We start from the raw sequence: 21538 nt of genomic DNA, 5'->3' as shown, positions 1-21538 counted from the left end.
ATCTTAGCCAGCAGCTGTCAATCAAGTTGTCATCTTTTAGGCATCTCTAGCCTGGGAACATTGCCATGTATACGTTATCTTACATGCCATTTGTTGACTTATTCCAGCAACACCTTTTCTTTCAGGTATTGGTCCATTAGAATTCGGTTTTCACGTAACCTTTTCACCACAAAGCAGTATTATTTATCAAATCTACTCAATGGCAGCTTCCTTTTAATAATTATAAATGATGTACCTGAATAGTAGCCGACAGTTGGACATAACATCGGCAAAGGTTCGAGGCTCACTCGCTCCATGGTTCTGGTGGTAGAACGGGTCTTCCCGGACAAGAACTATAAACCGTAGGTCCAGTGTACACATCTAGCTCATGTACACTTTAACAAACCTAGTACATCTTTCGAGTTGAGTAGGGGGTTACTCCCGTGTACTAGTACATCACAACCACTTATCATAACTGGGACCCTCTGGGAGACCAGTCTTTGACCAGTCAATAAAATATTTCAATTCAATTCAACATCATGTAATTTCTATATAATAAATTCACAATTTCTTCCTCTAAATAAAATTCCTTTTTATCTTATTTTATTTTCAGTAATATTCTTGTTTCTATTCTGTTTACTCGCTTTCAATACTATTAGTTAAATGACATTTTCTACATCTTTCATTAAAGCGTTTAATTACAAATTAATTGTATGCTATTATGTTATCATTTCAACACAGAAATTCAAAGCAAATCGTTTGAGAGGAAATGGTTAGGTTTTTTAAATATATTGTATGTAATGTTCTGCTTTTTATAGAAATGTTTGTGTTATATATATTTTGAATGAAATAGAATTTAAAACAAAATTATTTCAATGAATTTTGCTTTTGTATCTACCTTTTTATGTTGCTTGGATCCTACAATTACAGCAATTGAAATACCTTACTCAAGATTTTAGTTACTGTTATTATTATTAAAGAATATTTCACTGTTTTTAATTTGAATTGAATTGAAAATGTACATGCATACAGTAATAATTAAATGAAAAATGACAATATCCATAATCCTCTCGAATCGAAGCTGCTTAGTAGTAAAATAAAAGTATTTTATGATTTATCTTGAGAGGCAGGTTCTTACTCTCCTATTCCCTACTACATTTTTAACTTCAATTTTGTATGGGGAGCTTTCCTGGGCGTACTAGAGACTCACCGAAATAAATGAGCTTTACAGTACACTTGTCTGGCAAATTAGTTGTATTCTGCAGTGCGAACTATTCAACATACATCTAGAGTCATAGCTCTGCACGGGTTCCGGCCCGTTGCCACCTGGTCTTTTTCAACTCGGCCTATGCCAACCGGCCTTTCACCACCCGATCTATCGTCACCGGCCTATTGTCACCCGGCTAATTACTACCTTAGGTATTTTGCCACTCGGCCTGTTGCCACTCGACCTTTTGCCACCTTTTGCCACCCGGCCTTTTGCTACCCGGCCTTTAATTAAGCCTTCTATTTTCCGTTATTGAAGTAAAATATCACGTATGCTTTTATATTATATAAATATCCCAAAATATTGTATACCACCGTTTGTCATAGACAGGTGGATCCCAGACGGTACAAATAATTGTACTGAGAGCGGGGACTAACCGTATATATTAGCCCAGAGACGCTACGCGCCTTTGTCGCAATCACGCCAGTTTGCCAGTTCCCCCTATAGGCCTAATTGTTCTTTAAAATGAAAAGTGGGTGGAAAATGTGGCAAATGGTCGGGTGGCAAGAGACCGGGTGACAACAGGCCGGGTGGAAACAAGCCGGGTGTCAACAGGCCTGGTGGAAACTGACCGGGTGGCAACAGGTCGGGTGGTAACAAGCCGGGTGGCAAATATCCGTTGGTGGCAATTGGCCGGGTGGCAAAGGGCCGGGTGGCAAAGAGCCGGGTGGCAAAAGGCCAGGTGGCAATGGGCCTAGACCCGCACTGCACACAAATATAATAATAAGTACAAAATGTTGGCATTTCTATAATTAATACTATAGGTTTTCGTCCATAAGATAAATCAAACAATTTCGAATGTTATTATGTACATAATTTCGTTGCGTCATTGACTTGTATATTTGATATTAGGTAAGGTTGGTTAAAACGACAACGTATAATATACTACTTCGAACTATACAGCATAGCATTTATAAATCTACGCAAATTTATAATTAATAAGATGATGTACAATCATCAAGTACCAGTGCAACAGTACAACATTGATTTTAATTATAGTATATATGAAAATCATTATAAATAACAGAACGCGTTCTTTCGATGTTCTATTTTAAACTAGGATGGGATCATCGATTGCTGTGCTCTCGCGGTTTCTGAAATCACTGGTGCGTTAGCGGCGTATTACCGTAGCACAGCCCACAATGCTGTTAAATATAAGCCAGCGGCTATCGTTTCCGGAGCTAAACTAATCAGACTACTATAAAGTTATGATGAACTCAATACAGCGTCCAGGAATATTCACATATTATCTATTATCTATGTCATAGTCAATATCAATATCAAACGGCTTTTGATATCACGTTTTGGATAGGACTGCGTTTCCTTGTTTAAAATGTTCGTTTTGTCAATCCAATGTATTTTGCTAATTTAGATATGTCAACAGATAATTGTTACTCTCGTCAAGTCGTGGTGATTCGTATTCAAATTTAAAATATATTTAAGCAATTTAAGAAGATGTTTCTAAACACGTTTTTTCAACTGCTGTTATTAATCTATTCATATTGGGTAAGTTGTGCCTTTTGTTTATTTTGTCACCTGTAAATACCTATTGGTTCCTAAATAGTGTGTTAAATGTGTTTATAATTATATGTATTATAGTAGTAATAGTAAGATACTTATTTTCTTAGTGTAATGATTTTGCATTAGTGTAGGCTGTGTCGTTATAATGTTTCATTTGTTTTTATATAGCGTATACTACATTAACATTGGCAAGTCAAAAAGTACAGCCTCTAAACTGCATACCATGAACACTGCCCTAAAACCATCGAGAGAGCGGTAAAAGTCTGAACGCGAAAACAACATGCTTGCTAATGACGTAAATTTAGAGATTTTGCATTTGCCTCTTGTAATGCCTAAATTTAACCGTAATATCTAATGCACCGATCCATTAACTCCTTTCAGAAGCCATGTCGTGCAATAAGTCTTCTCTCAATGGTCACATTAACAACAAATGACCATACTTTGAGCTACCCAGAGGCTCGTGTGACTCATTTAGCTTGAATTTATAAATCTTCTTTGAGTCGGAAAACAGAACGATCAACTATGTAATAATAAATATTTACTTATTAAATATTCCCTAGTAAGCTACTAGTCAATATACTTTACCTGTAACTCCCATTTTGTTAATTATTGCTGTAACTTATAAATCATATTATCAATCTTTAATAATATTGATAGTTAATGTGTTTTTGACATCTAATACCAAATCTGTAAATCTATGTCTCTAAAAGATGGAACTCTTTGTTTCTAATATAGCCTAATATTACAGTAGGGTGGCCAAATTATATATCCATACAGTGATGGGGTACTGATGCCAATATTTAAAAAGTCTAAATAAAATTGTGTAGAAATATTAATGTCGAGTAATACGGGCGTCATGGGGCTAATGTCAACGTCAGAATGTGCGAATGTTACCATAGAGATCAAGTTTATGATAGACGCATTACGTGGTAACCATAGTAAAAGAAGGAAAATTGCACAAGAGTGGAACATTAGTTAGTGTGTACGTCTTGTTTGTTTACGGTATGGATTGTTTCTGTGAATTCATAAGTAACATATTTAGGTTTCCCCATTTAAATTCTGATCCAATAATCATGTTTAGGTCATAGCCATTAATCCCAGATTAATGTATGCCTAAATACAGTTATTTTCAGTTATAAAAGCACCAAAATAGATTGTAAAATATCCATCCCATAGATCAATGCCGTATAACATTGAATATATAGGTATAACTTTTAATTACATTATTTAAGCGTAATATCACATCTACTAAAATTAGTTATTACTATCATATATAATTCTGCATAGGAAAAAATTTCACATCCAGGTAAATGTTAAACCCATAACGTATTCTTCAATATAATTACAGTCACCGAGTAATGATGATGTCATTGATGGTCATACGCACCATAGCACACATACAATATTATAAATAAATTTCATCCATGATCTACCATTATTTCCTCTTTCTAATATAATAATTGATTTTTTTGTTTGTTGTTCAATTATAATAATAATAACATTGCATAAATTCCAAGCAAACTGTGTTGTTTTTGCATCTAGAATTGCAATATACCCCCCCCCCCCCCAACCCCCCAGTGAATCGCTGCTTTTAAATAGAAATAAGAATGGAGGAAATAGTTGCAGTTTTATGTTGATCAGACCTATGATACTGCTGTACATACATATAAAAATGATGACGTTAACTAGTGAAGATGTTGTAACATATAAGTTAAATAAGCCTTAGTACTGAAATATAAGAATCATAATGTCTGAAGATAAATCATTTTCTCAATACATGCGATTAATGCATCATCTCTTATCTTTTAAAAATAGAAGATATGGCATACTGTTTCTGAAAACTTTCAAAATCTAGAATCTACAAATTGTACGAAGCAGATTTCTTCTCATTTGTATGCATGTGCCAATATCGATGCCCCTTGTTTTGATTTGAAGTTAGCCATGATATGACGTGATTTGGGTTGAGAAATGTAAGGTTCAATGAAAAAACACCCCGAATGTGTAACAGAGCGAATATTATGGAATCTTCGCGTATGCAAATTACAGTAGGTCAAAGTTGAAACACATACTGTAGTTCAATAATTATTATAGGCCAGTATTTTTTAGTATTACAGCAACATGTTACCTAAACATATAGGTCACGTTAAACGTTAGGTGAAAATGATTATTAGTGTTAGTATAATTATAAAGGTATCTATACCGTAGTTCATATCCGTTTAAAAAAATATTTTTATTTCGTTGGATGGAATGAAATAAAACTACGCCCTGCCTTAGCAATCCTAGTATCATTTTGTTTGTTTCACGCTATTTGAATAATATTAATAATATAAATAATAATATAGTGTAGGCATATGAACACAAAGGAGAAAATGTATTGTAAAGATGGACGATCGTTTATGGAAGGTCACTACTGTATATTAACTATAATTACTATTCCATATTATTTGTATATCAGCAGTTGTTAATGCCTTTGTTTTGAACGTAAGGAATAGTAAAACCATTAAGAATATTAATCAATATTAATTTGTTATAATATATATCCCAATCAATACCTTTTCACTAATAGGCTTATCTATAGTTAAAATTCGTTTTTTTTTTACTTCTACTAACTTTTATAACCAATCCATTTAAGCATAATGCATGACATAAATCAGTCATTAAATTCGATTTGGCACGATTTACAAGGCCATATAAAATCTACCTATTATTACAGTTACACTTAAAGAGTTCTGCGACATTACTACAGTGTGATGGTACGGTATTAGGCTAACATAAAATATGTATTTCTTTTAAATAAATGATATCGAATATGTTGAAGAAAACAACAACTTCAATAATGGTGTACAACGTTATGCATACATAAGATTGTTTCCGCAAATGGCCATTATTCTTTAGTGATTTTTTCATCGAACATCGATTAACAATATATCTAATATTAAGGAGCGGCTGATATTTCCGCCAGATGGTACATACATAAACATACGTCTCGAAAGCATGTTGACTGTTAACGCCCGTATTCTTAAAAATAAACTTTAAATATGGCGTTATTTTTAATTCATAAAACGAACTCTAACTAAATATGTGACTTAAAACTGCCTAACTCAAAAAATCGTTGCGGATTTTGAGCAAAAATTGTTTTAATCCACGAAGAGAAAGTTAACTCGCCAGCTTTTTAACAGATGATGAAAACCGTGACCAATATTTAGTTGATTATCCAATCATTTGAACATTTTTTTAATACAAGTTAACTTTTGTTTGTAAATGCTATCAATTTGGATACGATCTTTACCTGCGTCACTCCAGAGTGCATTTCCATACGGGAGTAGCACGATACACACATCGCGACGACAGCGTTTTATCATTTAGCTGTACTTCTATCTGATTGGCTACATCATCAAACTCTGAATGAAGTAGTTAGCCTATTTTTTCTTAGTTCAAACTAGTACCTTTCCAAGACCAAGTTTGAACTAGACTAAGGTTCGATTAGGAAATATGGGCGTAAGTGAGCAAGAGTTACCATTTGAAATTTCCATATTTTTCTAAAATAGCCAAAATCCTGCCCACCAAATTGACAAAATACAAACAACCTATCCATCTTAAATGTATTCCTTGAAGTAGCAATGATGTTCTAAATAAAATGAGTGATAAACTCTGACAAACCCCAACCAGAAATACTTGCAATTGTAAGGAGAAAAGGTAGTGTAGTAGTAGGTGCCCCGAATACAAGAAGGCATGCACACCCTAATGTAATTATCACACATCGATGTGATTGTGCTAGTTATACTTATTTATGCGTGGTTAATGAATAGAATGAATGCATAAACGCTATAACATAATTATTTAGAAAGATTCATACTCGGGTTTTTCGGTGCTTTATCTTTACTTTGAGTATCTTACTAAAGTTTCATAATGCACATGTTCCTCCTAACAAGTTCCAGCTCTTAGGCTATAAACAATGACCTGTGTGACATTGTATTTTGCAGGGAAGAGTAAATTTACATGACATTAGCCTAGCTTAAAGGAGATTAATTAGTTTTAGCAGTGGTTGTAAAAACAAAAGAAAGTTACATTCTTATATGGTGAGGTTATAAATTCTTCGTCCTGATGTTTAGTCTTATAAACGGATTATTTAGGCTAAACAATTTAGTCTAGGCCTATCTATCTAGTCTGTTAAAAGGTGTTTTAACAAGAAAAGAATAATAATAATGTTCTTATTGTTGTATGTTGTGATAATACTGTATAATAATCGACATACGCCATCATAAGAGAATTTTTTCATTAAAAAATCAAATAATTTCATAACATAGCCTAATATTCACGGTTATTCTCTTAAAAATAATAGCCGGCAGCCAATTTTAAAATGCGCATAATATAATGTTTGTAAATCAGCCAAAACCTATAGATGCTACAATCTAGTTTTCATTAATAACTTATTGTATCCTTTATGAGCAATTCAAATCAGTATTTTCCAGTTTAACGAGTTAGAATCCCATTTATTATAGCAACGTTATTGATTTCATAAGACTTTGAAACCTTAAGTTCGTTCTCCAATTTCTTTAACATTAGTTAATAATACTTATTAATTATAGTAATTATTTTAAAATGAATACGAAGGCCTATTCATATTTAAATCAAAAGTGCTGTATATCAGCACGTTAGGAGGTGTAAGTTCTTTGTGTTGCGCGTTGTTCCGGTGGCGTGCACAGCTTATAAAAGCGAACTGTTTTGTTTAACATACAAACCTCAATCAGCCAAAAAAAAATTATAAATACAAATCCTTAGCGAAAGAAAAGAAAAGTTCTACTTTGACTATACCGAATACGTAAACGTCTAATAGGTCTAAACACACGTGTAAACATTCAAAACGGCAATAACATTTTATAACCATGAATCATGCGGCTCCTTTATTTTATTTTTCATTTATCGTTAAGGGAATAGAGAGAAGTGGCAAAGTCCATTTACAGAAAAATATTTATGTCCTTGTAAATTATGGTCTTAAATATTCTATGCCTAATTATTGGATTATATAAAATACCTGAAATAACTATATAAACTTTACAACACATTAGTTACCTAAAGAGATAGTAATCCGTGTCATTATTTTGCGTCTTGTATTAGGCCTAACAGTTTCTTCAAAACCATTCATACACGTGCATATCAAGTAATCACAAATAGAGAATGTATATACATAAGTATAGTTTATTTTCCGCATGAGCATATTCAAACTAAACTACATCAGTTGTTTGCATCAAAGCTAAATAGTAAATAATTAAAACTAAAAAAATCCAAAAATTAGGAATATTTCAATAAAACAGTTCTCGGTACGTACTGTATAAATTACTAACTTCTAACCAAGCTTTTTCATCATCGTGGATGAGTTGATGGAGGGGTAGACTTGCCCCAAGTCTGTATTTATTGTCTTTTTTTATATTTATTTGTTTTTATTTCGACCGCGATTTTTCTCTGAAAATACAGACTTGTGAAACACGTATAGAAATCGATTTGCAGACCGCAAACATCCGATAAGAATGACGTAGGTTATCATACCGTATTTGGCTATATGGGGCGGGCGGTATGTAAATATGGATTTCGAATCAACCAATGATCATTTTGTTTCAAAATGAAAAAGATAGAGTACGTTCAGTGCTGAATGTACGATCGAGACTGAACAACTGTTGAAATATAAAATCGTGTTGCCAAGTTGTTTTGTTTATTAATTGTTTAGTCCTGGCCTAGGCCTCCTTCGTAGGGATACTCAACTCGTACGTATGACCTGCTAAATAGAACGCCAATAAGGTACATACCACCACCGACCCGCACACAACAGGGCTACACCGGCACACAACAGGGCTACACCACCACAAAGAACAGGACAGGGTGGGAAATAAATTAAATTATCTCCGCATAATAAATGATCCATTCAATGTTTGATTTGCGGAGAAGCTAGCCTATCATATCAAGACGAGTTTTCATGTTCTTGGGAAAAATCCCATCAAATGTTTACCAGACTACTAGGCATATAAAATCATTTCTAGCTTTCAGAAACTTTCATCAATGTACCCAAGTACACATTGTCTAAACGTAATGTAGCGCATGCGCATCGTCTTAGATGTTGAGTCTTTGAAATTCTGAAATATGAATATTAAAACAGTGTACGAGTGAGTAGCCAATCGCATGCAGCTGAAACTAGTCAACCGGATAATCGTATGCACCAAGAATTCTTGGTGTCAAACCACGTGACTTCCCCAGACGGAGTATCCAAACTCAAGTAATACACGTATGAAACGCCATATGTGCAAAAATATTTATATTTTTACTAATATTAAGACAAAACTCCGTCTGGAGCCCAGACTAATGGAGGGGTAACGGAGTTAGGTCATTATTGTATAGGCTTTATGCATTTAAATGAACATTTCTGAAATATCTCAATTGCAGACCTTTCCATTTTTTAAGGTAGGCTACGTATTTCATAACAAATACCAACTTGAAGAACAATGTGGCTGCTGCGACCCTAGTATTAAAACCTATTTTAAAAACATGCATTTTAATTGAGTACATTTACAATAGTTGTTGTACATAGAATAAATTGAAACTAAGTTATTATGATGTCATGCAATAAAGCCATTTCGTTGTTTAAACTTTAGATGGTATAGGTCTTTTTTCTGAAAATGAGCATGGTCAATGCTTTGAGGCGTATACAAGGTGATATGGTTGTCTAAATTAAAATATTCACCTCCTCGTTCTGCTAATTGGAATAACAACAAAATGGCAGCAAAGTCAGGCGTATTGTAAATGTTTAGATCCTTAAAAAAGAAAGACGACTGCATAAATATTTTAGGGTAACATCGGTACGCTTAAAAAACTTTCGACAGTGCTAGTATAAATAAAATAAACAATTCAGTACTAAAGTAAGTAAATGAATAAATGTAAACAATCTAGTAGACAATATTACATTATTGTTTCACTTTGTTTCAGACATTTACAGACGGAGCAGCGACACTCAATTTCTTTCTGAAGGCTTATTCAAACCCTACAAGTAGAATGTTCAATGGTGAATGCTGTGATGCAGCTAGAAAAGAAATAGAATGCAAAAGCCAATGTGATAATATGTTTGAAATTTGTTTCACAAAGGAACCAAGGTACTGTACTGGTATTCTTTTTTACTGATTATGGTATGTTTATAAATCAATGCATCTACATACACTGATTTTTAATATAAAAGATTCACTGATTAGTTAGGCCTACAGTATACCTATGTTACGCTATCTTACTTGATAATGCATATTTAAATTATTTACAAAGTATTTATCTAAAGAAATGGTACAGTACAGTATCATTTATACTGAATTAATCATTCCAAATTTGTTCGCGATATTATTAAAGTTGTTAAAATAACAAATCATTTATTTCATAAATGCTATTTAATTACAATGTATTGATTTAATTTGCGGTGTAATTGAAAGGCTAAGATTGAAACAATGGCAATTGATTGAACATATTTGTATGCATAATTTATGTGGAAATGTACAAGCATCTATTAAATGTTTAATGGGTCGTTGTTTTGTTCAATATGTTAATTATTGTCACGTAGCTTAGTCCCATATGTTATTTTAAAATGCTATTATTAAAGCGACTTCTACACTGTTCATTTATATTCAACACTTTGCTTCTACCGGTAAAAAAAAAATCAAAGATTGACCTAAAAAAGCTTAGTTGACAAATTTCTAGTTACAGAACCAAAAGCAAACATGGCCATATGAGCTATTTTAAAAGAAAATTATATAACGTTTAATATACTATTGTTACTACATGGTTGTTCATAACCATTATTCTTTAAACAATGTCCAACTCATTTACAATTCAAACTATAATTGTATTAATGGACCTTCTCATTAAGTCAGAATGAGTAATTATAGACAATTTATTTGTACCTTCTGTTTTACAATTAACAATTATCAAGGATTAGACATTTCCCTTAATGAAATTAGTATGGCAGCAAATTAACATTTGGTCAAAATTGGCTAGGTCTACGCACAACTCCCTGGTCTACGTCTCTTCTCAATCCAATGGTGTGAACATAAGTCCTTTTTTCTACAAAAGTATTGGTATCTATGTTTCGTTATGTTGAGTCATACTAACCATGTGAATTCATTACGATAAAAAAAATTCCGTCAAAATTCTAAATGTCAGACTATTCTATAATTTTAGTGGACTGCGTACAATGGATTGTGACGTCACATTAATAACGGGAAAGATATTTCGCAATGAGGATACTTTTGATTTTCCTGACCGTATATCAACTAGAGATGAGTCACAAAAGATGGCCAACCCATTTCAATTTAAATTTACAAACTGGACGGTAAGATTCATACTTAGCTACCAGAGTGGAAAAATAATATAATTAAATAATTTTTAAAAAAATTTGAGAAAGATATCATGCAAGTTCACAATGCGTGGTGCTGTAGGAAGAGATAAATACAATAGCTTTACTTTTTGAAAGAAAATCTAGGATTAAAAACTAGAATTTTTTAAACATCCATGAGATTTGCGAAATGCTTATATCATTATCATAATTAGTATTATTATTGTTATTATTATTATTATTATTATTATTACAGGGGGATCTTTTCTTAGACGTTAAAGTATTGGACCATGATAGCAAGGATGATCCAGATCTCGTCGACCACTTCTTACAGCAAATAATTCTTCCTATTAATCAGTTAAAACAGACTCATACGTTGAAGGGCCGCGTATCAAAGTAATGTAGTATCTTTTTTATGCATACAACTATAGATACCATAATTAGATAAACGTAGTAAAATAATATGATTCTAATTTAGGTTTTGACCACCGGTAAGTATTGGTAATTATATAGATAGAATTATATTAAATAATATAAATCCAAAGAGAAATTACTGACCAAAATATGAGAATGCTGTGCGTATCAGTGGCTTATAGTATTTTTTTCGTACCAGGAACATTAGAGATAACATGGGCTGTTTTGTTTCAGTTAACAGATTGGTTGAATCATTTTTAAATATATTCACTAACTGAGTCTACGTTTGATCTTATGTTTATTATTATTACCGTAGTTTAAGCATTATAATGTATAGGAATCATCATTATCATAGCATATTGTAACATTCGTATTGACACAAGATTCAGATTTTTTATATACATTTATTGATGATGGCCTTGGGTAGCTATAAAAGATACAAATTTATTGCAACCATAAATTTATGTAAATTATCAATTGCGCCTGTCATTAATTTTAATTAGGCTAATTAATCAGTTCCCGTAATGGGTCAGCAAAAGAAACCAATTACTGAATATATATTTTCATGAATATAAATTGCAGCACTACTGTGGAATTGAGTATAACATGTGATCCTGGTTATTACGGAAGAAACTGCGAACAATTCTGCGATGCTTCTAAGGGTCAGAGTCGTTATATATGTGGGACCAACGGACCTGAGTGTTTTTCTGGGTTCAAAGGTGATAACTGCATGATAGACATAATGTCATTTTTGTAGTTCGTTTCCATGTAATTGGCCTTGCATGTAATTGTTCACATTGGACTCCATGTTATGCGCATTATTATAAAAATAAACCACAGCTCAATGTTCATTTAAGTTTAAGTTGGCCGTTGTCAAATAAAAAAAAAATAACATGTTTATAGGCTAACCAAGCATTCTGTTTGCTAATAAAATGTATGGTTGACTTTGGAAATACTATTATATTATATAAAAATAATGGCCACTACTATTCTTATAGCTTTGAATGTTTAGCTTTTATATCAACAACGCTTATTAGCAATTAAGGATCATTAATCGCTTCACATTAGAAACCTAATGATTGGTGTCAGAACATATATAACACATTTTATACATTGTAACTAGCCAAGTCTTAATTATGCAACTGAGAATATTAAAGCACATTGGTACGCACAGAACCCCTTGTATTTCAGGCCATGTGTGAACTGTACTCGTGTCATATTTTGACCTCATAATATTCCCGCCGCCGACACGCGATACAATACAATACAACAATGTGCTGCTTTAAATGATCAGATAAACTAATAGTTAATGTCAATGTCAGTACACTATACATTTACATAACAATTGCATTATACTACTTACGTACAGAAAAATTGTTTATAGTTTGAATTCTACTTCCAAAAATATTATTTTGATTTTTTGCATCTGATAGAATTATGAACAGCACCAAGCGTCTGCTGAATCATGCTCTAACTTAAATGGTCTATTATATATTACAAGTTTTGGTTCTTCATTCACCACAACGAATGTAACTCATTACACTCACAGTGATTATAATACCTTTATTTTTCTGTTCTTGCGTATGTGAATCAATTGTCTTTCTGCTAGCCCTTTACTAATTAAATGTGACATGCCTGTAAGTGCTTGGTATTGTTTTACGCAGCTTTTATTTCTTGTAATTGAATGCTTGTAAATTATGTTTTCGTTTAATATATTAAACAGCTGCTTACATCTTTTGATTAATCAAACCTGAAACGAATACATATCTTGTATTAAATAAGAGTTAAGGAACTAATACGATTATCATTGTTATTATTATTATTGCAACTATATGTGTTTTTTTTTAAAGTAATAATAATTTAATGTTACATTGGAAATGTTTCTTTGATTGCCTTTTTCATCAAAAGGGAGTTTCCGCTCCGTTGTGCAACCCGGTACTTCGTCATACATTCGTCCTCCTGGAATCTTTCGCAATTATAAATACTTCAAATTAATAAAAGTAGTAAAATATGTATAAAGGTGGAAATACTTTATATATGATTAAATTAGATTAGCTTTTAGCCTAAGAATTTACCTTTTTTCTGCATACGTTTGTAGCATGATCATGGTAAAGATCGCCTTTCAATAACTCATAATCCTATCCTATTTTGTATACTGTAGGTTCAATATGTGAAATAAATGTGAATGAATGTGAAAGTGACCCATGTCTTAATGGCGGCACATGTGAAGACCTCATCAATTCCTTCAACTGCGCATGTCCGTTCGGCTATACAGGTATAATCTACATTCACTCCAAATAAACTTCCGTAATATTTGTAAAAATGATCAAACAAATTACATGTGTTTAAAAAACCATGGTGTCGTAGCTGAAAAAAAAGGAAAATTCAAATTGTATAGACATTATATTGATAACTGAATATGAAAAATATAAAAATGCATGTTTTGATATACACTTCTCTAGTATGATCAATACATTGGCTTGAGTTTGCTAAATCATATCGTTTAGAAAGGACAATTAATTATTGCCTAAGCGAATATCTCATACTTTAGTTTATTTAATAATCACTATTGAGATATGCATAAATAATATTTCGAGTTGTTTATGAATAGAGGGGGTCTTTATCTCGATGGGTCCTTGATTGAAGGAAACCTGTACATATATAATACTGACACCAGTAAACACGTACAATGGTTTACCGACTCAATATTCACATGATTATAACATGACAACAAAATTCCGACGGCGTTCTAAAGGAAACGAACTAGGCCTAATTCCTGCAAATGTTGTGTTTATGGCACAGCGGATACAAAATGGAAGTAAATTCTGAAGCCCGTGAGCAACAATACAAAAAAATGCATACCATGGCACTTAGATATATGATAGACGTTCACCAACTTAAGAATAGTGCAATTTATGTTAAAATGGTATGTTGTATAAATATGATACGATAACATACTATAAAGGAATCTAGAGCAAATGGTCAATTTAGCATCGCAGTTAAATTCTCCTCCCTTTATTATAGCGTGACTTGTCTTGCAACATTACGCTTTTCACAATTTGTCTCCAAAACCAATGAATAATTAGTATGGTTTTGTCTTGCCTGGCGGCGTCTGAGTTTGGCTGTTGGCTTACCAATTCAGTCGATGTTAGAGTATAAATAAGCCAGAAAATAAGTTGTTTTATCAGCAATTCAATATTCTCATCGTCCTCATCCAAAATAGTCAATGCGGACGTGTTCTTTAAAATAAGTTCATAAAGAAAAAATATAATATAGCATAATGTAGGCCAACATGAAATGGTTATGTATTTTGATTGTGTTTATGCAGGTTCAGTTTGTGATCAGGAAGTCAACGAATGTAGAAGTGACCCTTGTTTAAATGGAGGACGATGCGAAGATGGCAAAGACCAATATACATGTTTATGTACTGCAGGATTCAAAGGTACATATCAGTATAGTTTCTTTACAATATCATGTTATGTTTCAACTTCAAAACAAACTTCCTTTGTTCTTATTTCATGTTATTTTGTCAATGATAATAATTGCTTTACAATAAAGTGAAGCAATAAAAATAACAAGCTTAGCTATGGATTGATTTACCGGTGGATTGATTGGTTGTGACCTACTAATTGGAATTGATTTCTGTTCAATACGCAATATTTTCCAGGTTTTAATTGTGAAAGTGACATAGATGAGTGCCAGAGCTCACCTTGTGGTTTGGGTAGATGCGTAGATCAACCGAATTCATTTTCATGTTCATGTTTTTCTGGCTATACAGGTAATTGTATATAGTAAAAAGTTAAAATTATATTACATAAAGTTATAACTCTGATGGTAAACATTAAAGGTGTAGTGTCCCACAAAAACATAAACAATTAAGAAAAATAACAGATTTAGGTTAATCACCTCCGTAGAATGAAAAACTATTAAAAAAAATGTCTTCACTTAGGCTACAAACAGACAAAATAAACGGTTAAGCCTAAATTCCAAAACCGCATTGATTTCCAGTCAATGCAACTATTTTTTTTTTAGGTAAATAATTTTTTTTTCTATCCAATTTTGTATTATGTGACATTGAAATGGTAAATTCAAAACAAAAAAATATATATATACGTTTCAGGGTAACAATATACCTTTAAGCATTATTCATTTAAAAGAACTATGGACTATTATTTTATACTCTTTAACAGTTTTATACTTTGTTTATTTCTTTAGGAATGCTATGTTCTGAAAATATTGATGAATGTTTAAGCTCACCATGTAAAAATGGGGCCACATGTTCTGATTTAATCAATAGTTTTTCATGTGACTGCCCAGCAGGGTTTGAAGGTAAGTAAGAAAATTATCATATCAACTGCACCACAATTAGTAGAAACATGTAATTATGAACTAATAAACCATTCGTTATCAGTGTGGTGACAATTTCGATACCAATGTTCTTTAAAAAAAAGATTTGATGTAAAATGACAGGCAGGGTTGTGACAGACAGACAAACTACTAGTGCAGTGGTATACATAGTTCCAGTTGTCCGTGTACGACAGTGCTCAGTGAAATCAGTGGTTCTGGTCTATGGTCTGGTCTGCGTCTATGTCACATCGTGTCGTGTCATAAATGTAATTCATGTGCAATTATAATAGGCCTGATATGTAAGGATTTTCAAATCACTTACGCAAGAATATGTTTGATGATAATCGTCATTTTCTCAAATTTACACACAGAGCATGCTATTAAAAAGTGTTTATTCTTTAACGAAACAAATAATTTTCGTAATTATTTTTTTAAAGGGATATTATGTGAAATCAATATCGACGAATGTACTAAATACAAACCGTGTAAAAATTCAGGAATTTGCAAAGATGAAATCAATGGTTATGTTTGCACATGTTCAGATGGTTTTATTGGAAATACATGTTCAACAGAAATCAACGAGTGTTCCAGTGATCCTTGTTTTAATGGTGCAACTTGTAAAGATTTGGTTAATTCGTACGAATGTGATTGTTTTCCGGGATACGAAGGAGTGACCTGTGAAAGTAATATCAATGAATGTCTGCGGTCTCCGTGTATTTTCGGCACATGTGTTGATGGACTGAATGCGTTTATTTGTAAATGTCAGGAAGGATATTCCGGAGAACGTTGCGATGTAAATGATGACGATTGTAACACTTTTTCTTGTCAGAATGGAGCAAGGTGTATTGACTTGGTAGCAGACTTCAAGTGCGAGTGCGCTGATGGTTTTATTGGACCCTCCTGTCAAACGAATATTGATGAATGTGCTTCACAACCATGCCAAAATTACGGTACATGTAATGACATGATTGCACAGTACACATGCATATGCGCAAACGGATTTTCAGGAAGTACTTGTGAAGAGAATATTGACGAATGTCAAAGTTCACCGTGTAAAAACGGAGGTTCTTGTAAAGATGTGATTGGAGCGTATACCTGCACATGTGTAGACGGCTATGCTGGTGTTTTTTGCGACGAGAACATTGATGAGTGTGCAAGTGCACCATGTTTAAATAATGGCTCTTGTATCGATGGAATTGACAACTACACGTGTACGTGTGCCACGGGATATCAAGGCGAATCCTGTGCTTTAGAAATTAACGAGTGTGAAAGTAACCCATGTACAAATTCAGCAATATGTATAGATGAAGTTGCTAAATACAGCTGTCAATGTACAGAAGGTTACTATGGAACGCTGTGTGAAAATGAGATAAATGAATGCATTAGCAACCCATGTTTGAATAATGCGACTTGCAGTGATCTGATTGCTATGTATACATGTTCATGCGTAGATGGATATTCTGGTCCAAATTGTGAAATAAATATAAATGAATGTTTGTCTAATCCATGTCAAAACTTAGGTGTATGTACAGATTATGTCAACAGGTATCAATGCACATGCACGGAAGGATTTACTGGTACTCGTTGCGAGATCAACGTGGATGAGTGTAATAGTTCTCCCTGCAAAAATAATGGCACATGTCAAGATTCAGTAGCAGGTTATACTTGTAATTGCCAAAACGGTTTTGATGGAACAGAATGTGAAATTGATATCAACGAATGTCACAGCGAACCTTGTAAAAACAATGGATTGTGTGTTGACAGAATAAATAAGTACAAGTGTCGTTGTAAGAATGGCTTTACGGGAAATAACTGTGAGGTCGACATTGACGAATGTGCAAGTGCACCATGTAAACAGGCATCAACTTGTATCGACCATATCAATTCCTATGTTTGCGAATGTGAACGCGGATATAATGGCAAAACATGTGATATAGATATTAATGAATGCATAAGCTCACCCTGCAAAAATGGCGCTACGTGCAATGACCTGATAAATAAGTTTTCATGTGAGTGCGCAGATGGATACCAGGGTACGCAATGCGCAAGTGATATTAACGAGTGCCTGAGTAGTCCTTGTTTAAATAATGGCACTTGTTATAATCTTGCGAATTCGTATAACTGCCATTGCGTATCTGGATACAACGGGACTATTTGTGAAAATGATATTAACGATTGCTTTAGTTTACCATGCCAAAACAATGGTGAGTGTACAGACATGATAGCGAACTATGAGTGTACTTGTCCACCGGGTTACAGGGGGCGCAATTGTGAAATAAACATAAACGAATGTGATAGTTCCCCCTGTCAAAACAACTCGACATGCCAGGACTCAATCAACATGATTGAATGTATTTGTACACCCGGTTTTACAGGAATTACATGTGTCGATGAAATAAATGAATGTATATCTAAGCCATGTCAAAACAACGGCGTATGCAGAGATTATATCAATAGTTACGAGTGCGCATGCCAAGATGGTTTTGATGGTTTCAACTGTGAGAATAATATAAACGAGTGTTTCAGTCAACCATGTAATAACCAAGGGAGGTGTTTAGATAGAATTAACAGCTTTGACTGCGATTGTGCACAACATTTTGCTGGGCTAACTTGTTCTATTGGTTTGTATAATAAAAATACTAATTTCAAGTAATTTTTTAATGTAGGTCATCGATTTGTTAATTATTGATTTAAATAATATGGTAAATTCCATAAATGCCAAAACATTTTTTAACACTGTAACAATAACTATAACATCCTTATGTGGGTTACTACGAAGAAGAAAGAAATTACAATAAGTACTGTAAGGATCGTGTAAAAATATTTTGTTAATATAATGATATTAAAAAATGTTCTTATTTTTGCAGATTCCCGAACCGATGGACTATCAATGTTGTTTGAAGGACGTAATTTAGATTTAAGTTCACTTGAATCTAGTTTTTTCAAGATCATAATGAATGAAATTGTTAATGACGGTGTAAGGGTTGAGTGTTTTGAAATCCCTACAACAGATGTTAATATTGCGTGAGTCTGTATTTTCATCAAATTGTCCAAAGTGATTGTTTAAATCTAAATGAAATAATGTATAGCTAATTCATTTTACTACATGACGTACAATGATTTATTTCTAAGTGATCCGCATAGCGCTGATAACTATAGGTAGTACGAATTTCAACACAAGCTGAAACAAAAATCCAAATCATCTCTTCTAAATCTATTGGTTTTGATTATACAACTTTTTATTCGAGGAACCATGGTTTAAAACCATGACGATTATAAAAGTAGTTTTACACAAATATTTACATGAAAGGTTGTACCATATTGAAATTGTACTCTTCCTCATCCTCGTAATTACTTTGCATAAGTACCGTATTCATTAATCAAACATCCATTGTTGCAATAAATCAGGATTATAATATGCTTTTCACAGCAAACTAGTGACGACGATTGTGTTTGTTGTACACATTAATGATTCATTTATTAGCGGAGAAGATATCGAGGAGATAATTGATCTGGTGCCGATGGAAGAACTACAAATAATGATGCCATATCCAATTTACAGCGCACAACCAGAAAGACAGGTTACTATCCTATTACCAGTTGTGTTCTTTCTTCGAGTAATTTAATTTTAGGCCCTATATATTGTAATGTTGTAATACGTACATTTGAGTAAACTTTTAAGTAAATACTCAATAATGAATTTCTTTATATATTTTAATGTTGTTATACGTAAATTGGAGTAAACTTAAAATTAATAAAACTCTTGATTTGGGACACTTTTCATGGACCCCACAGTACAATCAACACATACAGTATTTGACTGAAAGCGCTCATTCTATATATGTATATTATTTATTGGGTTGCTTTTTATTATTTTTAATTACAGTTTTATAACCTTTCCATGATATAATTATTGTTATTGCTCGATTATTCAGTATATAAAGTTAACGTTGATCTCATTTTTAGAACTGGTTTGAAGTTTACCTGGTATGGATTTTAGGGGGCGCTGCATTATCCGGGGTAATCGTAACGATTTTTCTAATAGTCATTTGCTGCTCCCGTACAAAGTAAGTGTATATTATGGAAATGAATATTGTATTATTATACGGATTTCCATCATTAACATATAACATTTTATTCTTAATTTCTATTTAAAACAAACTTAAATGAGTGTGTAATGGGCAATAGACTAGTTTATTCAACATTATATTTTTAAGTTCCAAAATGAAATGAGTAACACGTACATACCACGTGTAATTTCACTTATCAATAACAATGAAACATAAAAACTACCAATCTCAAATACACATTTACCTGTAAAGTAGTCCTTATAATACTATAGTTTATTTATACCGTTAGTACTGTTCACAGACCCTCATTTCAGTAATTTTTAATAAATAACAGTATAGCCTATTTATTAAGTTTGTATGACATGCGTTTAGGTTTAAAACACTTTCTTTTTTTCTTTTTATTCGCTGCTGTATAAAGATCTAAAAAAGAGAGAGATTATTCATTCGACAATAAATCAGACGACCTATGGATAACAACACGTACAATTGGAACAGTAAAAACACCAAAAAGCAGTCTTGCTGAAAATGATCAGTTAGAATGTAGAGTATAGATATCAATCGAAATTCATTGTCAGCAGCTGTTTAAATATCATTAAGGTTTATGGAAAATTGCTGCAAATTGTAAAAGTTTTCAAAATCCAATAGCTTTTAGCAATCAATTCTAAAATAAGATAGCATTACATTTAAAATATAGTTTGTGGAGCAAAATTTCGTTTCGCAAACTGACTGATCTATAGTCAAGTTATAGATAATTACCATGTTAAGCTTCATGTTTATTTAGTTACTTTAGAAATGAACATTAGCATTGACTTTAATAAAAGTGTGTATTATTAGTTATGCCTAAAATGCTATTGCGAATACTGATCTAGTGTAAATATTACATTTCGGAAGCATTTTTAAGAATTTCAAAAATTATTCTAGTGCTCTAACTATTAAATTTAAGATTAAAAGCCAGTGATGTTTACTGTTGACCAAATCTGGGAAAGTATAATAAAAAGAAGTAATGCAGTTAGGCATAATACAGTTGTAACAAAAACAAAAGAACAATTTAAGAGATTTGTAAATCTATAATTTGATATTGGTAAACCTGACTCAATTTAATATGAATTTCCTTAACAATAGTAAAATTATACACTACATTTTACAAAAGTGAATACAGCAATAATGCTTAAATGAATGAAGGGAGTTCGACTTAATTTTGTGCACGACATTTTTACCTAGACCAATGAGATTTCAATTGTATTTTCGAGTCATATTAGATAGTACATTAGGCTAGGTCAGGTCCCCTGTACCCCTACAACCCTATATTGTAAAATCAAATTTAACTGCATTTCATTAATATTCTAGACAAAAATTGAAACCAGAAATATGAGCCTTGTGTTGAGGATAGTTACTGTATGTTGAAAACGGTCACAGTGTAGAATCGATTCAAATGATTGTTATACTTTCAAAGAGTTTATATTATGACAATATAAAATGTAAAACGTTATATGTTTTCTACTTGCTGTGTACATATTTGCTTATGTGCATAACGATTTTAATGAATCACCCTATGCTATGCTATAATATGATAATAAT

The 21538-nt window shown here is 32.6% G+C and overlaps 1 protein-coding gene across 1 annotated transcript; it reads left to right on the top strand.

The window, feature by feature from the left end:
• The first annotated feature begins 2438 nt into the window (after positions 1–2438).
• On the top strand, positions 2439–20511 carry LOC140040699 (uncharacterized). Its single transcript, XM_072086827.1, has 14 exons — positions 2439–2752; positions 9743–9906; positions 10976–11126; positions 11386–11525; positions 12126–12262; positions 13705–13818; positions 14872–14985; positions 15211–15321; positions 15759–15872; positions 16328–18511; positions 18758–18914; positions 19321–19471; positions 19857–19957; positions 20379–20511. Exons 1-14 carry the CDS (start codon positions 2702–2704, stop codon positions 20509–20511), a joined length of 3822 nt encoding a protein of 1273 aa, XP_071942928.1. The 5' UTR covers positions 2439–2701.
• The last annotated feature ends 1027 nt before the right edge of the window (positions 20512–21538 follow it).

This window comes from Antedon mediterranea, chromosome 2 (genome assembly GCF_964355755.1).
Source record: "Antedon mediterranea chromosome 2, ecAntMedi1.1, whole genome shotgun sequence".
In the NCBI taxonomy this organism is placed as follows: domain Eukaryota; kingdom Metazoa; phylum Echinodermata; class Crinoidea; order Comatulida; family Antedonidae; genus Antedon; species Antedon mediterranea.
The sequence above is the reverse complement of the archived record's forward strand: the minus strand, read 5'-3'. Positions and strand labels throughout refer to the sequence as shown.

What these genes read in the sequence shown, in the direction of transcription:
- LOC140040699 (XM_072086827.1), top strand. Translation starts at nt 2,702, where the DNA reads ATGTTTCTAAACACGTTTTTTCAACTGCTGTTATTAATCTATTCATAT. An exon ending in ATGTACTGCAGGATTCAAAG is followed by an intron (nt 14,986 to 15,210) that starts GTACATATCAGT and finishes AATATTTTCCAG; the next exon opens with GTTTTAATTGTGAAAGTGAC. An exon ending in ACAACAGATGTTAATATTGC is followed by an intron (nt 18,915 to 19,320) that starts GTGAGTCTGTAT and finishes TGCTTTTCACAG; the next exon opens with CAAACTAGTGACGACGATTG.